At 46.5% G+C, this 18,537-nt stretch overlaps 1 protein-coding gene across 1 annotated transcript; it reads right to left on the bottom strand.

The window, feature by feature from the left end:
• Nucleotides 1–16,859: 16,859 nt before the first annotated feature.
• On the bottom strand, nucleotides 16,860–18,272 carry LOC106806108 (DCN1-like protein 3). Its single transcript, XM_014807962.1, has one exon. It carries the CDS (start codon nucleotides 18,201–18,203, stop codon nucleotides 17,280–17,282), a length of 924 nt encoding a protein of 307 aa, XP_014663448.1. The 5' UTR covers nucleotides 18,204–18,272; the 3' UTR covers nucleotides 16,860–17,279.
• Between the last annotated feature and the right edge of the window lie 265 nt (nucleotides 18,273–18,537).

Raw genomic sequence — 18,537 nt, 5'->3', positions numbered from 1 at the left:
TACACTTTACGCAACGTTGATGAATCCGGCCCCTGCTTGTTATCAAAACAACTGAAAGTAATTAAAAACCCGTTAGAGAGAATTCACCGCATGGAACAATGGCACTTTATTTGATGAACAATTACATCACACTATATAAAACATAAAAACTGATGAAATTAACCAGCAAAAATATAGTAAATGTTTGTCAACATCATAAAATAGTTCAAGCACGCATTATAAACGCATTATAAAGTCTGCTAGAGGAATGTTGTCTTCGTCGTCGCTCTCATCATCATGAACAACAAGTTCGTTTTCGTCGGCTTCTTCACTGCCATCTTCATCTGCAGGGGCAGTATATACATCATCACCCCCGGCGACTATTCAGGCCCAAGCGTTTATTTATTTAAAATCTTTACCCCCCGGCCCTTAATCACACATGCCTTTATTCAAGCAGGGGCTATTATTCGAGGGAATACGGTAACGGCTGTAATAATCGACGACTACCAGCAGATATTCCCCTGTTGGCATTGGTCCAAGCAGATTTGCTGCTAGATCCTGCCAGGGTGCTGTTGGCAACTCCGTTCTCTTAAGCGGTTCTGGTGGAGAAGGCGTCCCTACCAATTGACACTCGTGACACGTTCTACACACGTGTTTCTGCCGCACGATCAATACCAGGCCACCACACTTTGGTTCGTAGTCTCTGTTTAGTCTTAACAATGCCCTGGTGGCCCTCATGTGCCAATTGTACCGTTCTCTTCCTCAGTGAGGTTGGTATTACTAATTTAGTCCCTCTCCAAATAAGCTGTCCCAGCGTCGTTAGTTCATAACGTACTACTCCTGTGTAACCCGATGGACAGCTTTGCCAGTCACCTGTCTGGACACACCCTCTCAAGTCCGCGAATTCTGGATCGTTCGCAGATTCTCGTTCGATTTCTTTGACCGGTATTGCTTGTGGTGCTGCGTTCACCACCACAAATCGGATGTATTCATCTTCGACGTTCACACGTTTTGACGAATTGTCCGTCGTCAGACGCGACAAAACATCTGCGATGTTCTTGGAGCCAGGTATCCAGGTCACGATATACTTGTATGGTTGCAGTCTCAAGACCCACCGTTCAATGCGTGCTGAAGGGTTTCGACGTTTTGGAGTAAATCACCTCCAACGGTTCATGATCTGTCAACATCTCGAATTCAATATCATATAGATATGAGTGGAAACGCTCGCAGGCCCACACCAATGCGAGAGCCTCCTTCTCAGTTTGGGAGTATCTGCGCTCTACATCAGTTAGGCTCCTGCTGGCGTAGCTCACTACACGTCTGTTCCCTCCTTGCTCCTGCAGCAACACAGCCCCTAAACCGACTGGGCTCGCGTCTGCCACAATCTGCGTCTTGGCATCTTTGTCGAAAAATGCCAGCGTGTCTGCGTCTGCTAATTTCTGTTTCAATTTCTGAAACGACTGTTTCTGTTCCCAACCCCAGGTGAACGGAACTGATTTCCTCACCAGTCGTCTCATCGGCTCCGAAGTTGTTGCCATGTCTGGGATGTACCGTGCACAAAAATTCACAAGCCCTAGAAAACTGTGCACTTCAGCTACCGATTCTGGCTTCCTGGCTTCAGTTATGGCATTGACCTTACTTTCGGCCGGCCCTTTCTCGGACAAGATATGTCCCATGAATACGAGCTGCGACATTCTAAACTCGCATTTGTCTTTGTTGAGAGTCAGTCCCTTTTCTCTCAATCTCTCGAACACCTTGACCAATCTCTGATCATGTTCCTCCCTTGTTCGCCCGTGAACAATGATGTTGTCGGAAATATTGTGTGCTCCCTCACACCCTTGGATTACCTGCTGGATAATATGCTGGTACAGTTCTGGAGCCGAACTTATCCCAAACATTAATCTTTTATATCTGAACAGCCCCTTATGTGTTGCGAACATTGTTATACCTCGCGAGTCTGGTTCTAACTCGATCTAATGGAACCCATACTTTAGGTCGAGCTGGCTATACACTATGCTCTGGTTCATGTTTTGTAGGACTTCATCTACAGTCGGAATTGTGTGCCTCTCACGAATCACAGCCTCATTAGCGCATCGCATGTCAACACATAATCTTGCGTCTCCCGACGATTTCGGCACAACCACTACCGGGCTCACCCACGGTGTCGGTCCATCGTTTCTTCAATGATGTCCATGTCCAACAGTTCCTTCAATTTGTCTTCCACTCTGTCACGAATACCAAACGGGATACGCCTGACATTTTGTGCTACTGGTTTCACATTTTCGTCAATGTAAATCTTGGCTTGGTAGTATTTCAGCTTACCAAAACCCTCGAAACAGTCTTTGTATGTATCTACAATGTCAGCGTTGTCAGACATCGCAATGTTATTGATGTCTAACCCAACTTTGAGAATCCCCAACTGTTCTGGAGTTTGACAACCCAAGATAGGTTGTCCGTTGCCATGAATGACTACAAACTCTGCCTTTGAATTTCCCCAGTGTGTGAAGTGGGGTCCTCGACCCGTATGCATAGAACAGTTTGTCAGATTTCTCTGAGGTGCAAACGATTTTCTGTCATTTCAGCGCCTCCCATGTGTCCATGTTGACGATATTTCACGTCGAACCCGAGTCGACTACTACTTCGGATGACACACCGCAAACTTTGATGCCGATCACACACTTGCTGTGAACCGTATCCGTGACTAGTGTTAACAGAAAATGCATAGTCAGATTCTTGGGCCTTGTCGTCTCGTGTCTCCACATTTCTACAATCGTCACGCTTCCACCCTCTTCCACTTCGTGATCCTCCTCTCCCTCGTGCACTCGAATATCCACGTGCACTGGGTGCACTCGAACGTCCATGTACACTGGGCCGACCACGAACCTGCTTGGTATTGCATACAATTGTAAAATGTCCGATATGTCCACATTTATGACTCGTCGAATTGCGTGCTGGGCAATTGGGGTCACGTGCATAATGGCCCTCGTTATTTCAACGAAAACACTTATTCTGTCCGGCATTCAGGTTCTTACCCTTTTGTTTCCACTTGGGCCTTGCCCCATCTTGTATGGCGTTAACGACAGGTTTGTATTCCATCTGACGAGCCTGCACTTCTGCGACTTCCATTGCTCGTGCTAAACCTTGCAATTTATCAAGTTTCAGATCTCCTCCCCTTTCTAACAGCTTTCTATGCAGCACTGACGACCTACACTTGTTAATAACCTGATCTCGTATTTGCTCAGATTTCTTGTCCTGAAAGTCACACATCTCTGCCTGGTACGTCAATCTCGTAACGAACTGGTCTATGGTCTCACCTTCGTTTTGCTTCATCTGCCTGAAAACGTGCCGTTCATACGGAATGTTGACGAGAGGTGAAATATATTATATAAAATATTTAACCAAATTGCCCATAGCTGCCGTGTATTCGTCCTGCGAATCATCTCCTTCTGCCACTGGCACGATCGGTAATGTCTCGAATAGTTCCTGAACGTCTATGCCAGCATAATAGTAACAACATAGCCTTCTTTTGTGGAATGTCCGTTACTCCTTTCACTACCACGAAATACTCAAATGATTTTCGCCAACGTTTCCAGCGTGGTGACACATTTGTCGAATCGCCTTTACAGTCAAACGGTTGCAAACCGATAACATCTAGCTGCATCACCATTATCGTTTGTTCCACAGTTTCTGCGATCACTAGAGTCTGTTTCTTTTATCCTCGTCGCCAATTATAACGTCGATGGCACTAATTAATAACGTGATTTAACACAAACACGAATTGAATCGGTCACAAACAAAGCAATAGCTAATACCGCCATTACTGCTCTTTTATTTCCTTACCCAGAATGTTCTGTTCCATTCAGGTTGCGTGTATATCACCGATCGCGGTTGCATGTGTAACGGAGCTGGTTTCATCATACCTTATTAATTACTGTTAGTTTGGCATAAGGCCATGCGGGTCGCGTTGTTGACAAATCTGGGGAATAGATGAGATATTCGGTTCACACGCGATGCAGGCTGAAGGTAATAACAGAAGCAATAAGGTAGCTAACGACGTCAACAAGTGGGCCGGAGTGCGGGATAATCTATTATAACCCGCAGCCGGCGCACGTCGTAGGAAGGTCGAACAACAAGTCCGGCTAGATTTAAGAGAGCTGGGAGAGAGAGAGCAAGAGGCACTTCTCCTCTGTTGGTTTGACTGTCACGTATCTTTACGCATTCAGTCTTACGTATCTGCTCTCTGCTTGTCGGTCTATTATGTCTAATACAACTGTTTGTGGTACGTTACTTTACTAGTTCGTGTTTTACTTCTTATCTTACGCTGTTGCTATGCTCTACTCTTACTGATCTTGTACCTCACCCTAGAAGTACGAGGTTACATTTGGTTATCTTTTCAAATTCACTGCAGCCATGCATAGATACGGCAGCAGGTTCGCTAAGTCGAGCTTTACGGGTAGCAGAGGTGCGGCAATCCATCCCACGGTTCATGGGCGATCGTTCGATAGTGGGCCCGAGTTTTGCTGATTGGCGAGCCGCATTGGAGTGGGCCCAGGTTGAGTTAAGTTTGCACTAATTTGTGTTCATTGATGACACAAAGCGAAAAGCGGCGCGATGGTAATGCACGGGGGCCACGTAACGCGACGCGGTTTAATTACCAGAATAACGGTGAGAGATCCGTGCCCCCAGTCGTTGGGTTAACCCCACGGCTCGGGCATGTATCGGATATCTACCTAACCCAGATTCACAACCTGGCTCGGTAGAATTTCGCCCACCACGGTCACAACGTCGCGCTCGAGTAGCGACGCGAGACGATGTGTTTTCACTGCGGCCGTCAGGGGCACTTTGCACGGGATTGTCGGATGAGCATGCCTAATAGACAGCCGGGAAACGCGCCACCCCCCACCGCTCATGCAGCGTCGGCAGTAGAGAAAGGTGGGGGTTTATCGCGTAGCAAAGAAACTGGGGCACACAGAACTTGTGCGCCGATGTGTACGATTCAGATAGGGCCGTTGAGTCTGTCGGCTTTGGTTGACACTGGTAGTGACGTCACGCTGGTCAGTCAAAGCGTGGAACAGATTAGCGCGGCGTGTGCGGATGAAGGCGGGTTTTGTACCGGCGGTTCAATGCGCCACCCACTTGGTATCAATATTAGGCCAGCAATTGAGTATGGTAGGGGCCACCTCCCTTAAGATTTCGTTAGGGAGGGTTACAGCAGAACATGACTGCTACGCCGTTCGTCGACTACCGAGAGATTTCGTATTAGGAGCAGATTTTCTCACCCACGCAGGCGTACTCATTGATTTAAATGCGGGTATATTGAGCATATTATTCCCTTGATAATGCCTAATGGCCACGGGTGGTCATGGCCTGCGCAGTTAGCAACGCTTGCACAAAAGGTTACTTTGCCCGCAGCCACCTCGCATAAATGTGTCTTATGGGTATCTAGAGGTATTCAAGAGGGCACCTTACTATGTATACAGGGGTCGCCAGCGCTTAAGACTTTTCGTCGCAACGACAACCTAATTGTCTTGCCTACGATGGCGATAGTATCAGCTCATCATACGGTAGAATGTGTTATTAAGAACGGCTCAAGTACGCCAAGGTGTTTACTAGAGGGTGTAGTAATTGCCTCGGTAGAGCCTACAAAACCACGCATGGTGCGCACGGTATGCTCGGGTGGTAAAGGTTTAAACTTTGTACCCCGTCGACTTACAGCTGACGGCACACCATTTGATTACGCTACGCTGACTCGGCATGTTACTGATCCACGGCAAAAGGCAACGTTACTCACATTTCTGCAGAATCGCGATCGTACTTTTGCACATACGGACGCTCAATTGGGTTGCACACACCTTTGTCATTTTCAAATAGATACTGGAGACGCGAAGCCAATCAAAACTCACCCGTATCGTATGAGTTTAAATCAACAAGAGAAAGTCCAAAAGGAGGTAGAGAAGTTGCTAGAAAATGGGATTATACGGCCCTCGATGAGCCCTTGGTCTAGTGGGGTTCTACTGGTAAAAAAGAAATCAGGCAAATTAAGATTGTGCATTGATTATAGGAGACTGAACACAGTCACTCGCACTGACACGTATCCCTTACCTCTCGTAGAAGACGCCCTCCAGGCTCTTGGGTCCGCTAAAATATTTACGACTCTGGATTTGAGGTCCGGATGTTTTCAAGTTCCGGTTGACCCTGCGGACATCCCCAAGACGTGTTTCGTTACTCCACAAGGCGCGTATGACAATATTCGCACGCCTTTCGGCTGTAAAAATGCGCCTTCGCACTTTCAAAGATTATTAGATTATGTATTAAGAGGGTTACGTCACAAGTGCGCGTTGGTATATGTAGATGATATATGTATTTTCTCCCCTGATTTCGAGACACACATGCGGGATTTAGCAGAGGTATTCGATAGACTAGATGAGGCCAATCTCACGATAAGAGCTAGTGTTTCTTTCTCCGGGAATCTATCTCTTATTTAGGCCACACGATAAGCCCCGGATGTGTTAGCCCCGACGCTGGGAAAGTCCAGGCTGTTCAAAATTGGGAAAACCCCCGAAACGCTACGGAAGTACGCCAATTTTTAGGTTTATCCAGCTATTATAGGAAATTTATAAAAGGGTACGCACAGATCGCACATCCACTTAATCTACTCACGCACAAGAATACGCTGTTCGTCTGGAACGACGAGGCACAACTCGCCATGGATACACTTAAAGCCCGTTTAACGCAGACTCCTGTTCTCGCGTTGGCCGATAACACTAAACCTTTCCGCCTGTATTGTGATGCATCTGCTCATGCAGTCGGCGCGGTTTAAACCAGCTCGATGACGAGCAGAAGGAACACCCAGTCCATTACCTCAGTAAACAGCTTACAGACGTGCAGATGCGATGGCCGACAGTCGAGCGTGAGTGTTTTGCTATAGTCCACGCTTTGAAACAATTAAAGCACCACCTATTAGGGGCCACCTTAAAAAATCATAACTGATCATAAACCATTAAAATATTTGTTAGAAGCCAAGTCGCTGCGCAACGCTAAATTGCAAAGATGGGCAATTGCTATATCTGAGTATGGCTGTGACATGGAATACACAATGGGCACACAGATGCCAGCTGACGCATTGTCACGCGTCGGAGGATCCGCGCAGCGGGCACACCGAGCAGGCGAGAGCGCGGTCATTGATCCATTACCCCCACCCCCCCACGCGCACACGGACCGGCAGCGGACCGTGCAGCTGGACACATGTACAGCTCCGGCTAAATTAGTCGCGGCTATCGCAAGGCCGAGAACTCGTAATTACCGTGCACAGCAGGCGGCAGATTTCCCATCCACGTTATCTGACCTCTGCGCACTTCAAAAGGCCGATCCATTTTTGTCGTGCGTCTGTGACATGCTACGTAAGCCGGACTGCTCGTTGAAGGAGGCTCAGTTGGTTTCTGAGTACTTTCTAGACGATGGCATGTTATACCACATAAGCAATCAACCGGCACTTGCTGAATATGACCCACAATTAGCAATACCGCATGTTTTGGTCCCAAATATACTTAAGCAGTTTCATGATCACATCTATGGCGGTCATCTCGGGTTCAGGAAAATTTATTCTAAGATAGCAGCGCGTTTCTATTGGCCACGAATGTTTGCGGATGTATATCATTACATTAAGTCATGCGTTACTTGCAACGCACGTAAATTACAGAGGGTTCGCGTGCCGTTGAAGCATGCACCCCAGGCACGACAAGTTGGTGACGTAGTAGCAATCAATGTAACCGGGTCTCACCCCATTACAGCAGCGGGTCACAGGTATATGCTAACATTCTTAGACTTATATTCTAATTATCCTGAGGCGTACCCGATGGCTTATAAAAGTGCGACCTCAGTTACCGATATATTCATTAATCGTTTTATCCCTAAGCACTCTTGCCCGAGAGCAATACTCACAGACAATGGATTAGAATTCATTAATAAATCAATGTCTCGACTCACCACGTTACTGGGGATAAACCACATTCGAACCGCCCCGTACCATCCACAGTCTAATGGACAATGCGAAAGATTCCATCGCACATTAGCATCGCTTTTAGCGTGCGCGATCGGCCAAAACGGCGACCACGCAAGCTGGGACCTGCATGTGGGCGCAGCGTTATTTGCTTACAACGCAGCCATTAATGAAACGTCACAATTCACGCCTTTCTTCATTCAATACGGCCGTGACGCTGTGCTACCCATAGACGTATTGCTAAAGCCTAGACGTCTCTCTGATTCAGACGACCCGGATACGCACGCAACAGAGCGACTTCACAAAGCATTTACGTACATCGAGAGAAACACTAGAACTGCACGGCTGAAAAATAAACGGATTTACGATCAGCGCGCTAGACAGTTTCAGTACGAGCCAGGCGACCCGGTTCTGTGGTACAACCCGGTTTTATCTGGCACACAGACACGTAAGTTTGCCTCTCTATGGAGAGCGCATTATCGGATAATCGAAAAGCTTACATCGAGGCGTGTCAGCATTAAGCGTGACGATAGTACCCGCACGTTTGATGTGCACGATAGTAATTTGCGACCTGCCCACCCCTTTCAGGAGTGGGACACGCCCGCTCATGACATCACTGTAGAAGTGGGGAGGGGGGCGTACGCGACCTGTGAGAGAGGCGACATTGGTGGCACCAAGGGCCGTAAGCCCGGTAGAAACGGGTGATATCCCGGGATGCTAGTTCCCAGTGGGATGACGAAGACGATGTGCCTTTTACGTTCCCTTCCAGAACAGCATGATGGCGGCTTGGTGGATAACCGCGCTGATGGCGGCAGTGCTGATGCTCCCGATTGCTACGAGAGCCAGTGACATACACCAGCCATCGCAGGGTATCGCGTTTGTACCGAGGGGGCAAATAAGCATAACTCAATCGACGTGGGCTTTAGCTCTCACGGTAAATTTTACGGCTATTCAAGAGTATCTCTCCACGCTAGAGATCCAGCTTGCAGATATGCTCAAGTTGCCGCCGCCACCACAGAAAGCCACATCCTCCAGCTCGGTAACCGCATACGCTGACCAACTTAGGGTCCCACTTCAGTCCCTGCTTAAGGAGCACGAGGGGTGGTTTCAACGCCGCCTCGAGATCATGACGCAGCAGCTCAATGATCTGCATTCTCTGCATCACGGCAGAGACAAACGTGCGATCATTAGCGCGGTTGGTAAACTCTCGAAATTTTTGTTTGGGACAGCGACACAAGAGGATGTCGACGCATTGCAGCGACGCATTTTGTCTGTGGGGGCCACACAGCAGGCGATTTTCGCTGCCCTAGATGATTCACTGACAGTTATGAATTATACACGGGTCCGGACTAAACTAAATGAGCGTAACATAACTGCCTTGCTGTATCATACGAGTCGGCTTACGGCAGCAGTTAATACTATTATGGTCAAACTCACTAACTGGCAGGCAGCCACGCAGCATGAGTTCATAATTTTAACTAAACTACAATTATCGTTGTCGGCAATGAAATTGGCGTTTGATCACGGGCGTGCTGCTATTGATGCAGTTATACAGTCGGTCGACGTCCTTCTTGCAGGACGTCTACCGGCCACGTTAGTCCCAGCACACCGCTTACGCAAAATTCTCATGACTATTCAGGGCACGCTGCCCCCGACACTGGCCCTACCTCACGACCCACAGAGCAATTTGCTATTCTATTACGATCTTATAACGGCAATAGCGATCCCTGATAGGCTCGGCCTTCACGTCCTTGCATTTATACCACTTAGATCTCGCGATATGACGTTCCAGGTCTACCAAATTCTACGGCCCCCAGTCTATCTACCTAACACTACGGCAGCCGCATATTATAGTTTTAAACAGGAATATATAGGGATATCACTCGACCGGGTCAGCTACATACAACCTGACGAAAGCGCGCTGCGAGTGTGTTTACGCAAGCGACAGCAGGTGTGTGATGTTAAATCACTGGTGTATCCCGTATCGGTTGTCACGTCTTGCCCAGTGGCCTTATTTCGGAATATAACAGCGGACATCAAGGCCCTGTGTGCTAAGCGGGTAACATTTTACGCGAGAGCTACACCTAAGGCGCAGTATCTACTCAACGGGCGGTGGTTAATTTCTAGCCCCCACCCCCTGAGGATTTCTATAAGTTGTCAGGCACACCCTAAGGCGGAGGTACAGGTTCGCGAATTTGACATGGTACGCCAGCAGATCATTACGCTGCATTCGGCATGTAAAGGCGAGTCGAAGTATTTTTCACTACCATCGTTTTATCATCATGAATCCGATGAGGAAATCATTTCGCCACCAGACGCCGTGGGAGTGATCTCCACGGGAGTCCCCAATATGTGGGCGGACTATTATGCGCAACCCACAGTTAAGAAGGCTGGGCGGGATATCCAGCTGATACCTAACGCTACAGTCCCGAGGGAGATGTACAGTAATACGGATTTAGAGGTCGCGTACGATGAGTTGGTAGCCGCAGTGAGGCACGGCAAGCGTATTGCTACAGCCGACACATATTACGGCATGAAACCAGGGCTGGATATTAACCCGCATCATTCAGCGATTTACATGTCGCTAGGTTTAATGACGCTGGTAATCGGAGGGCTGGCGGTAATATATTGTTATTGTCGCAGACGCATTCCTCCATCCTACGCCTGGAGCCGAACACCTCCCCTCAGAAGGGAGCCCGGCAGGACTCTGACTGAGTGACAGGCTGACGGACCGGCCGACGGGCAAATAAGCGATAGCCTGGGTCTCTCCGCCCAGACAGCTCGCACGCGTTGTTGCGCAGCCCCGCGATGAAATCGATACACCACTGTCTGCGCTGTTTCTGCCCACCCACCCGCTCGTTTCCCCGCCAACCATCCCGCCCCTTGAGCCTATTCCACTCGCGGGTGGTGACCGGCCGGCATCCCCTGCGTTCACTTCACAGTGACGAGGGACTTGGGCCCAAAGGAGGGGGGAGGGAAGCCCGGGACGATGGGGGGTGCGACATATAAGGCACGGTCAACTGTGTATGCGTTCTCACTTATCGTTCAGGTGCAGCCGTAGCTGACACTTTGCACTAGTGTAGTTATTACGACGTGTCGACATAGTGCACGTCGACACGAGTTATGGTGGGACGTGCCTAGGTCTGCACGGATATAGGATAGTTAAGGATTGCGGTAGGGATAAATTTAGGCTCGTGTCAGAAGATTGTGAGGTGCTAACATTGTAAGCGCCAGATGCCACGCGCGGCGGCATGAGCGCGAATGTGATCGTGTATGGGTTTGGGTTTTTTTTTTGGAAATGGATGTTAGAGTATTATGGAGCAGATAAAATAACGTGCCACACACGCGCGCAGTAACCGTTTCGTTACACCTGCATACACGATGTCGCGTCGCGACATCGCACTCGATCTCCCCATTGTTGATCGGGGCGATCAATAGTTCATTTGGGGGAGTAGTGTTCATCATACCTTATTAATTATTGTTAGTTTGGCATAAGGCCATGCGGGTCGCGTTTTTGACAAATCAGGGGAATAGATGAGATATTCGGTTCACACGCGATGCAGGCTGAAGATAATAACAGAAGCAATAATGTAGCTAACGACGTCAACAGGTGGGCCAGAGTGCGGGATAATCTATTATAACCCGCAGCCGGCGCACGTCGTAGGAAGGTCGAACAACTAGTCCGGCTAGATTTAAGAGAGCTGGGAGAGAGAGCAAGAGGCACTTCTCTGTTTGTTTGACTGTCACGTATCTTTACGCATTCAGCCTTACGTTTCTGCTCTTCACTTGTTGTTGCATTATGTCGAATATAACTCTTTGTGGTACGTTACTTTACTAGTTCGTGTTTGACTTCTTATCTTACGCTGTTGCTTTGCTCTACTCTTACTGCTCTTGTACCTCACCCTAGAAGTGCGAGGTTACACATGCATAATACAGCATAGATGTAGAGGAACGAATAAACACTACAGTTACCAGAGGGCATGACCAGATAGGACATCCCATTGGAAGAGACAGTACTATTGTCGAGATAAGAAGGCGATATTGGATAGTATGAACTCGGGATGGTGTGCTAGATTGGGAAAGGATATGTGCAAAGTGTGCAATGAAGAAAGCCAAACCTGTCACCCAAATGATGGCGCCACTCCCGAAGCAACCATTGAGGGCATTTGCAAAATGCGGCTTCAACTTTTCTGGCCCATATTTGACCATCCAGAAACGAGATGTAACCAGAGCCAAACGTTACCTAGCTGTATTCACTTGCTTACAAGTTAGAGCCATACATCTTTAACCAGTCTACAGTATGGATACGGATGGATTTTTGCTCGCATTTTCCCATATGACCCGTCGGAAGTCGGTCCCTGTAGAGACGCTCACAGATAATGGAAGCAATTTTGTCACCGGCGAGAAAGTCAAGACAGTTGGTAGAAGCCATCGACTGGGAGGAATCCAAAGAGGGACTTGGATTCCAGAACACTGATGGTATCAAGTAAAACTTCAATCCAGCGGCCTCACCTCATTTTTGCGGGTGTATTCGAGATCGTGGTAAAAGCTGCAGAGGGCGTTAAAGGTTGTTATCGGAAATGCCGACATAAACAGCAAAGAATTTCATACGTTTGAAGTATAGACCGCAAGCATAGGTAAGCAGCCAAAACTGCTTTAGTTTTCATGTTTTGTGCCTCCCCATCGGCATCTACATCAAATTCTACATAAAGATAAAGAAAAATATACTGAAAACGATTGCACAACTCGTCAGTGGGAAAAAGTGCACACTACTTAGTTATTCAGTGTGTATACAGCAAAAACTTGAGGAATTTTCTGAATCATCAGACGACATGTACACTGCCATGTTTACACCGGAAGCTAAGTGCATCTACCAAAGCATGTGATTGGCTAACAATTGTAATGCACTGTGATCCTTACTTGAGAGATGCACAGTGATTGGACGATATCTATGGATGCAAATCGATATTTTTCTATGGTTTTTATCGTTTTTTGAGCTTGTGTGCACTTTTGCTGATTGACGAGTCATCAATATCATATTGAAATATATTTAAAAACAATTTCCACTACTTAAGAAGTAGATGTGCGAGGGGGGTCACAAAAGTAACGAATTTTGCCCCTCGCCCGGCGGTCTAGTAGAGGCAGGACTGATAAACTCAAGGCCTCTTACTCTTCCCAGCACAGATGCTAACGATGACCTGCCATTGACACCTAACCATTTTCTACATGTGCTGCTGGGAGGACAGTTGGTTCCACCGTCCATTAGACAAAGAAGAGAGAGTCAATCTAGTTAATCAGTCCAGGAACTGCTTAGACACTACTGGAGAATGCTGGCAGCAGTTACCGTTGTTGCACAACTGTAAAAAATTGTTGTAACCAGGACCGAATCTCAAGAAAGACGATGTTGTGATGGTGACGACAAACTACCACGAGGAAAATGGCAGCTGGGACCTATTCTTGAAATTTACCCCGGAGCAGACGGATTAGTTAGTACGGCGAAAGTGAAGATGACAACTGCAGCGTTCATTCGTCCAGTGAACCGTCTTTGCCCTGTGGAATTACCAGAGACCTAGAATTATTGTCGTGAACTGTTCCAGAGACTGTTAGAAAAGACCGTTTTCATGCACTCTGCATTGTAACAGACTCGGTTGAATTTTGCCAGTGAGTCAGTTGAAGAAGAGTTTGAATTAGCTGTTGGAAGGTTAAAATTCATGAGAGTTGGTAAAGGGAGTTTCACCAAGAGGAAGGAATTGTTGGAGCAATTTATTATATTCATTGTTCTTCAGTGTACAATAAATATAGTGTATTACCTTTACAATAGATGGCGAGATGTGTTCGGCAGATGTTTTGACCCGTGTGCGCTGGAAGTCGAGAGGGGACAGAACTTTGACATCCATGCTGTTTGTTTAAAATAAAAATCTCCAGTCCAGATGAACAATTTGATTTTTATCCCTTTTATTAAAGAATCTCTGCAACCGACAGCTCTAGAGAGGCAACACTTGTGTATAAATAGCACTTTTGCCAGTTCACTTTATGTGAGTGGCAATTATGTGGGAAACCCACTTATATGAATATAGTTGATAGCTGCTTATAAAAAACACTTGCGATTTTCGAGGAGTGCCCACATACATATAGTTGATGGTACAGTCAAAGGTGAATATAATGGCAATTCAAGTTGAACGCCAAACGTGCCCTTTATAACTTCGTGGTCATTCATTCTACGAACAAAGGTGACAATAAATGATGTATAATATCACAATGTATTTTCAGTAGTACCATAACAATTTGTGTGCCTTTGTATCACTAGTTCCCTGCTTGGGTGAAGAGTGGTGGGGAAAGGGGGTGTAAGAGGGAGAGGAAGAAAGTGGCCAAAAGCAGAAGGGTTGGAAGAGGGAAAGGTGAGAAACGTGGGTGAAAAGGTAAAGGTAGAGGGGCTGTGTGAATGAGTAGAGGGGGAGGATTAAGTTGAGGATGGAGATTAAAATCAGAGAAAGTGGATAGGGAAAAAGGAAATGGGGTAGGGAGCAGGGGGAGAAGGGCTCTAGTAGTAAGAGATAATGTGGATTAAAGGCAGAAGGTCGGGGATGAAGGTGGTATATACATTTGGTCGTGTTTGGTGAGTTTTGTATACAAGGTAGATGTTACATAGTGAGTAATGACAACTACTACGGACATGCCTAGGTTATTCTGCAGTAAGTGGTGCAGTAATTTAACACGTCAGCGTATGTGCAGATAGTTGTTTGCAGTAGAAGTGCGGTGTTTGAATGCTCTATCAGGAGTAAGTTCATTGACTTTTGCAGGGTGACATCGCAGGGCATGTGCGTGAGTTTATCTATATTTTATAATCGGTTATCCATCTTTGAAATGCAACTTTGGTATCGAATTAGTTGATCACTTCAGCTTATTTCAAAATTACACTGCGATGAATGATAGAGGGTAGAATGTAGAGATGAATAAAGATGAGAAAGTACAGTGTACAGAACAGAACGGTTCTAGATACCCTTGGAGGCTTGGACACATCAAGAGAACTTCGATATGGCTGTATAAGACACAATCAGACAATGACAAGAAGTCTTGAAGTCATTTCCAGAATGACGAACTTTAAATGGTCCAATACAAATTGCTTCATTGACGAATAATCTATACCAGCATCGTTAGCAGTAATCATCACACTGTCAACCAAGCCACTAAACGGCTTTTGCGTGGGCTACACAATGTTTAGCTACCACCAATGACTCACAGCTAGAGCCAGCAGAGCTTGTGTACACTGGATGATGAGTAAAGACGTGAGAAGACTGAAATTCAAGAAAAAGTGGTTGCAAAAGGGATACAAAAACAGTGGCCATGTGCCGTGATGAGTAGCTGGCTGCTCTGAATCCAGTATTTTTCTGTCAGGCATTTTTATGGATGCAATCAGGGATAATCTCGAAAACACTCAATTTAAAGGGTACATAGTGGAAAGAAGATGTAATTTTAAGCGAGGGATTTGCCATGTTTTTACCAACCGTTTTCATATATTCTCAACCGTTCAGATACTTACCAGTACTTCTTGCATAACACCAACTGTTCATAGTAAGGCTAACATGGCATAGAGCACTCGCACAGCATTCTTTCCACCATTACATGCAGCGATCTACATTTCAAATTAGACTGTTTACATATCAGAAATGCTGTTACAGTTGTTTTGAACCACTGATGCTATGTACGTTTGTGTACATAGAGATGATATTAGTAGGCGGCGAACCGGAGCTTGAGACAATTGACTTATTTTGTCATGATATTTATAACAGCAGGACTTTTTTAAAGTTTGTTGGTGGTAACTGGCCACAGATAGGTTGCAGTGAGCATTAGAAGTAACAATTGTACATACATTGGTCAATTCTAAACACAGTCATTGAATTATCGCAGAATGTAGAAAATTGCGAATTTCTCCGTTGTTAGTAATGCTGCATTGGTGAATTTTTCAAAAACTATTTCTCGAAACTTACAACTCCGATTCCAAACATTTTTGTTCCGTTTTAATGCTAGCATATTAGTGGAGTAAATGATCACTGGAATTTTTATGAAATATTGTATTTTACAAGTTATGGCTCTTTATTTACGAAATTGTTGTTTTAAAAAACATTACAAATATTTTTTTGCATCTTTTTAACTTATTTCCTATATTAAAACATTTAAACAAAATTCCAGAGACCATTTACTAGTTCATACTATGAACAACTTATGGCTAATGGTTACAATTTTTGCTGTCACGTAATTAGTGATTAAGTTTTTGTAAATATTTTCATTGTAAGCGAAGAGAGATCTCTTTTATTAAATAGATAGCATATATGAGTTTGATTGAATTTGAAGAGCAGTCATGATTTTTTGCTGCACTTTACAGAGGTAGCTTTCCGTAACCCTGACTGTATCGTTAAACCTAGTGCGTGATTTATGCTCTCGCGAGACGAGAAAGCTGTCTCTACACAACGTTAGTTGCATTTGTATACATTTCGAGATAGGTACCAGTCTATAAATATTTGCATCACATACGTGCACTTGTTCCGTGGGACCATTTGAACATTCCATTATCGCGAAGTTGAAGACAGTGGGCACACGTTTGCTGTTCATTTGCTGTTGTATAGCCTATAACAGCACAAAATTGTGGTGATTATTGTATCGGAGTAATCAGTAAAAAGTATGCTAATAGTTGACTTTTCCTAGACCAACTTTGTCTACACTTATGCAGGGGGGGGGAAGAGGAAGAGGAAGAGTGAGACAGATAGACAGAGAGAAAGAGAGAGAGAGGGGGAGAGAGTGAGCAATATCGAGAGAGAAAGAGAGAGAGAGAGAGAGAGAGAGAGAGAGAGAGAGAGAGAGAGAGAGAAAGAAAGAGACAGAGAGAGATACGCACACACACACACACATATATATATACATATGTACACACACAGACAGACACATCCCACAGAACATTACCTATTAACCTATTAACCACGTGCAAGACTTGGTAAATATAAACCACTCTTTGACCAAGCCCTCAATGAAAATGTATCCACCATGAGTTCAGCGGGTGGGGGAGGAGGTGATCACCACAAATGGTCAGACATTGGTTTAACCTTAACCAGTGATCTTATTAATGGAAATAAATCACATCCTGCATGGGTCATGTCTCTCCACAGTCACTCTTGCAAGCTAGGACATGCAATATATAGGTAGTTAAGGCCTGCATGTGTTGTGCCATATGAAAACGTGTCTGCCAGTTTGATGCTGCAAACTTCTTCAAAGGCATTGGCCAGAGGGTGCCAGCAGCGCATCCCAATCACATCATGTTGTCGTTGTGCTCCTGCGAATCCGATGTGACATTCTGATTTGTCTGGTCGTTCTCATACTCGACAAAATCATCGAAGAGGCTTGGCCATGCCTCTGTGTCGTCATAGCAGCTGAGGTCATCACCAACGGCCTCAGTGAAGTTCAAGAACATGTGCCACGTGTCCTTCGGGATGCAGCGGATGTGGGGATGCCGCTCGAGGAATGCGAGCCAGCGCTTGAGGATGCGTGGCTCACGTTGGGAGAACGCAAGCCTCCACAGTGAGACCGCGATGTCTGTTGGCAACACACGCTGACCGACGTCGGCATCGAGGCCAAACTTGAACGTCCAGCGGTAGAGGTCCTTGAATGCGTCTGCATCCCTGACCTCGTCAAGCATGTCTGGAAAGCGGTCGCGTATACCACGCACCGAGTCGACCCGCAGCCGCCGGCAGCCGCTTGCAAACTCGCTGCGCGTAAAGCGGCACATCGTTGCCGCCTGAAACTTCCACGCGAGCACGAGCACGCGAAACTCCTCCGGCTGCACGCCAAGGTCGCGGCACAGCCGCTCAACGCCCTCAGAGAGGATAGCATCTTCGTGCGGGTCCCGGTAGCGCTCGTAAATCGCCGCAATGCGTGCCTCAGACATATCGCGTGTCACTATGGCCTTTTTTCCACCGTCGCCGCTACGGTGGATTGGCGGGATGCGTGGGTAGGGGAACATTCTCTGCTTGTCGCCACCAAGGGGCGCGTTGCCTGTTCCATTCGTATACGTGTCGCCCTGCTGCGTGAGTTTTGTTGACTGCTGCGGCTGAAACTGCAGCACAGTCGTCGATGGAAGGCTGGACTGGGACACACTAGTCACACCTGTGGGAGATGTATGACGACAGCCTTCCGTTACATCAGTGTCGGCACAACAGGAAAGGCACTTCCCCATTGGCCTGGGCAGCGGGTCCCGGCACCAGCAGCCTGCCCTCCAACACTCACGCTTGCCTGCTGTGCTCTACCTGTAATGCAGACCAACACATTGAGTGAACATGTACATAATAGATCATTTTACTAAGAATACCCCCAGATTTGTCCCCCGTTAGGAATTTCATGGATGCAGTTAAGCAACTTCAGGAATTAATCAGATTTAAGCTTGAAAAACCCCATGATGTTCAATAAATGTTGCAGAGAAATTGTCTACTATGGCTCTGGATTACCTGATAGAGGGCTCAAGTAGCAAATAAACTGAACCCTTTTTGTACACCGGTTGTGCACAGGTTCTA

This window comes from Priapulus caudatus, unplaced genomic scaffold (assembly GCF_000485595.1).
Source record: "Priapulus caudatus unplaced genomic scaffold, Priapulus_caudatus-5.0.1 Scaffold142, whole genome shotgun sequence".
NCBI lineage: Eukaryota > Metazoa > Priapulida > Priapulimorpha > Priapulimorphida > Priapulidae > Priapulus > Priapulus caudatus.
Note: the sequence above shows the minus strand (reverse complement) of the source record. Positions and strands in the feature narration are given on the sequence as shown.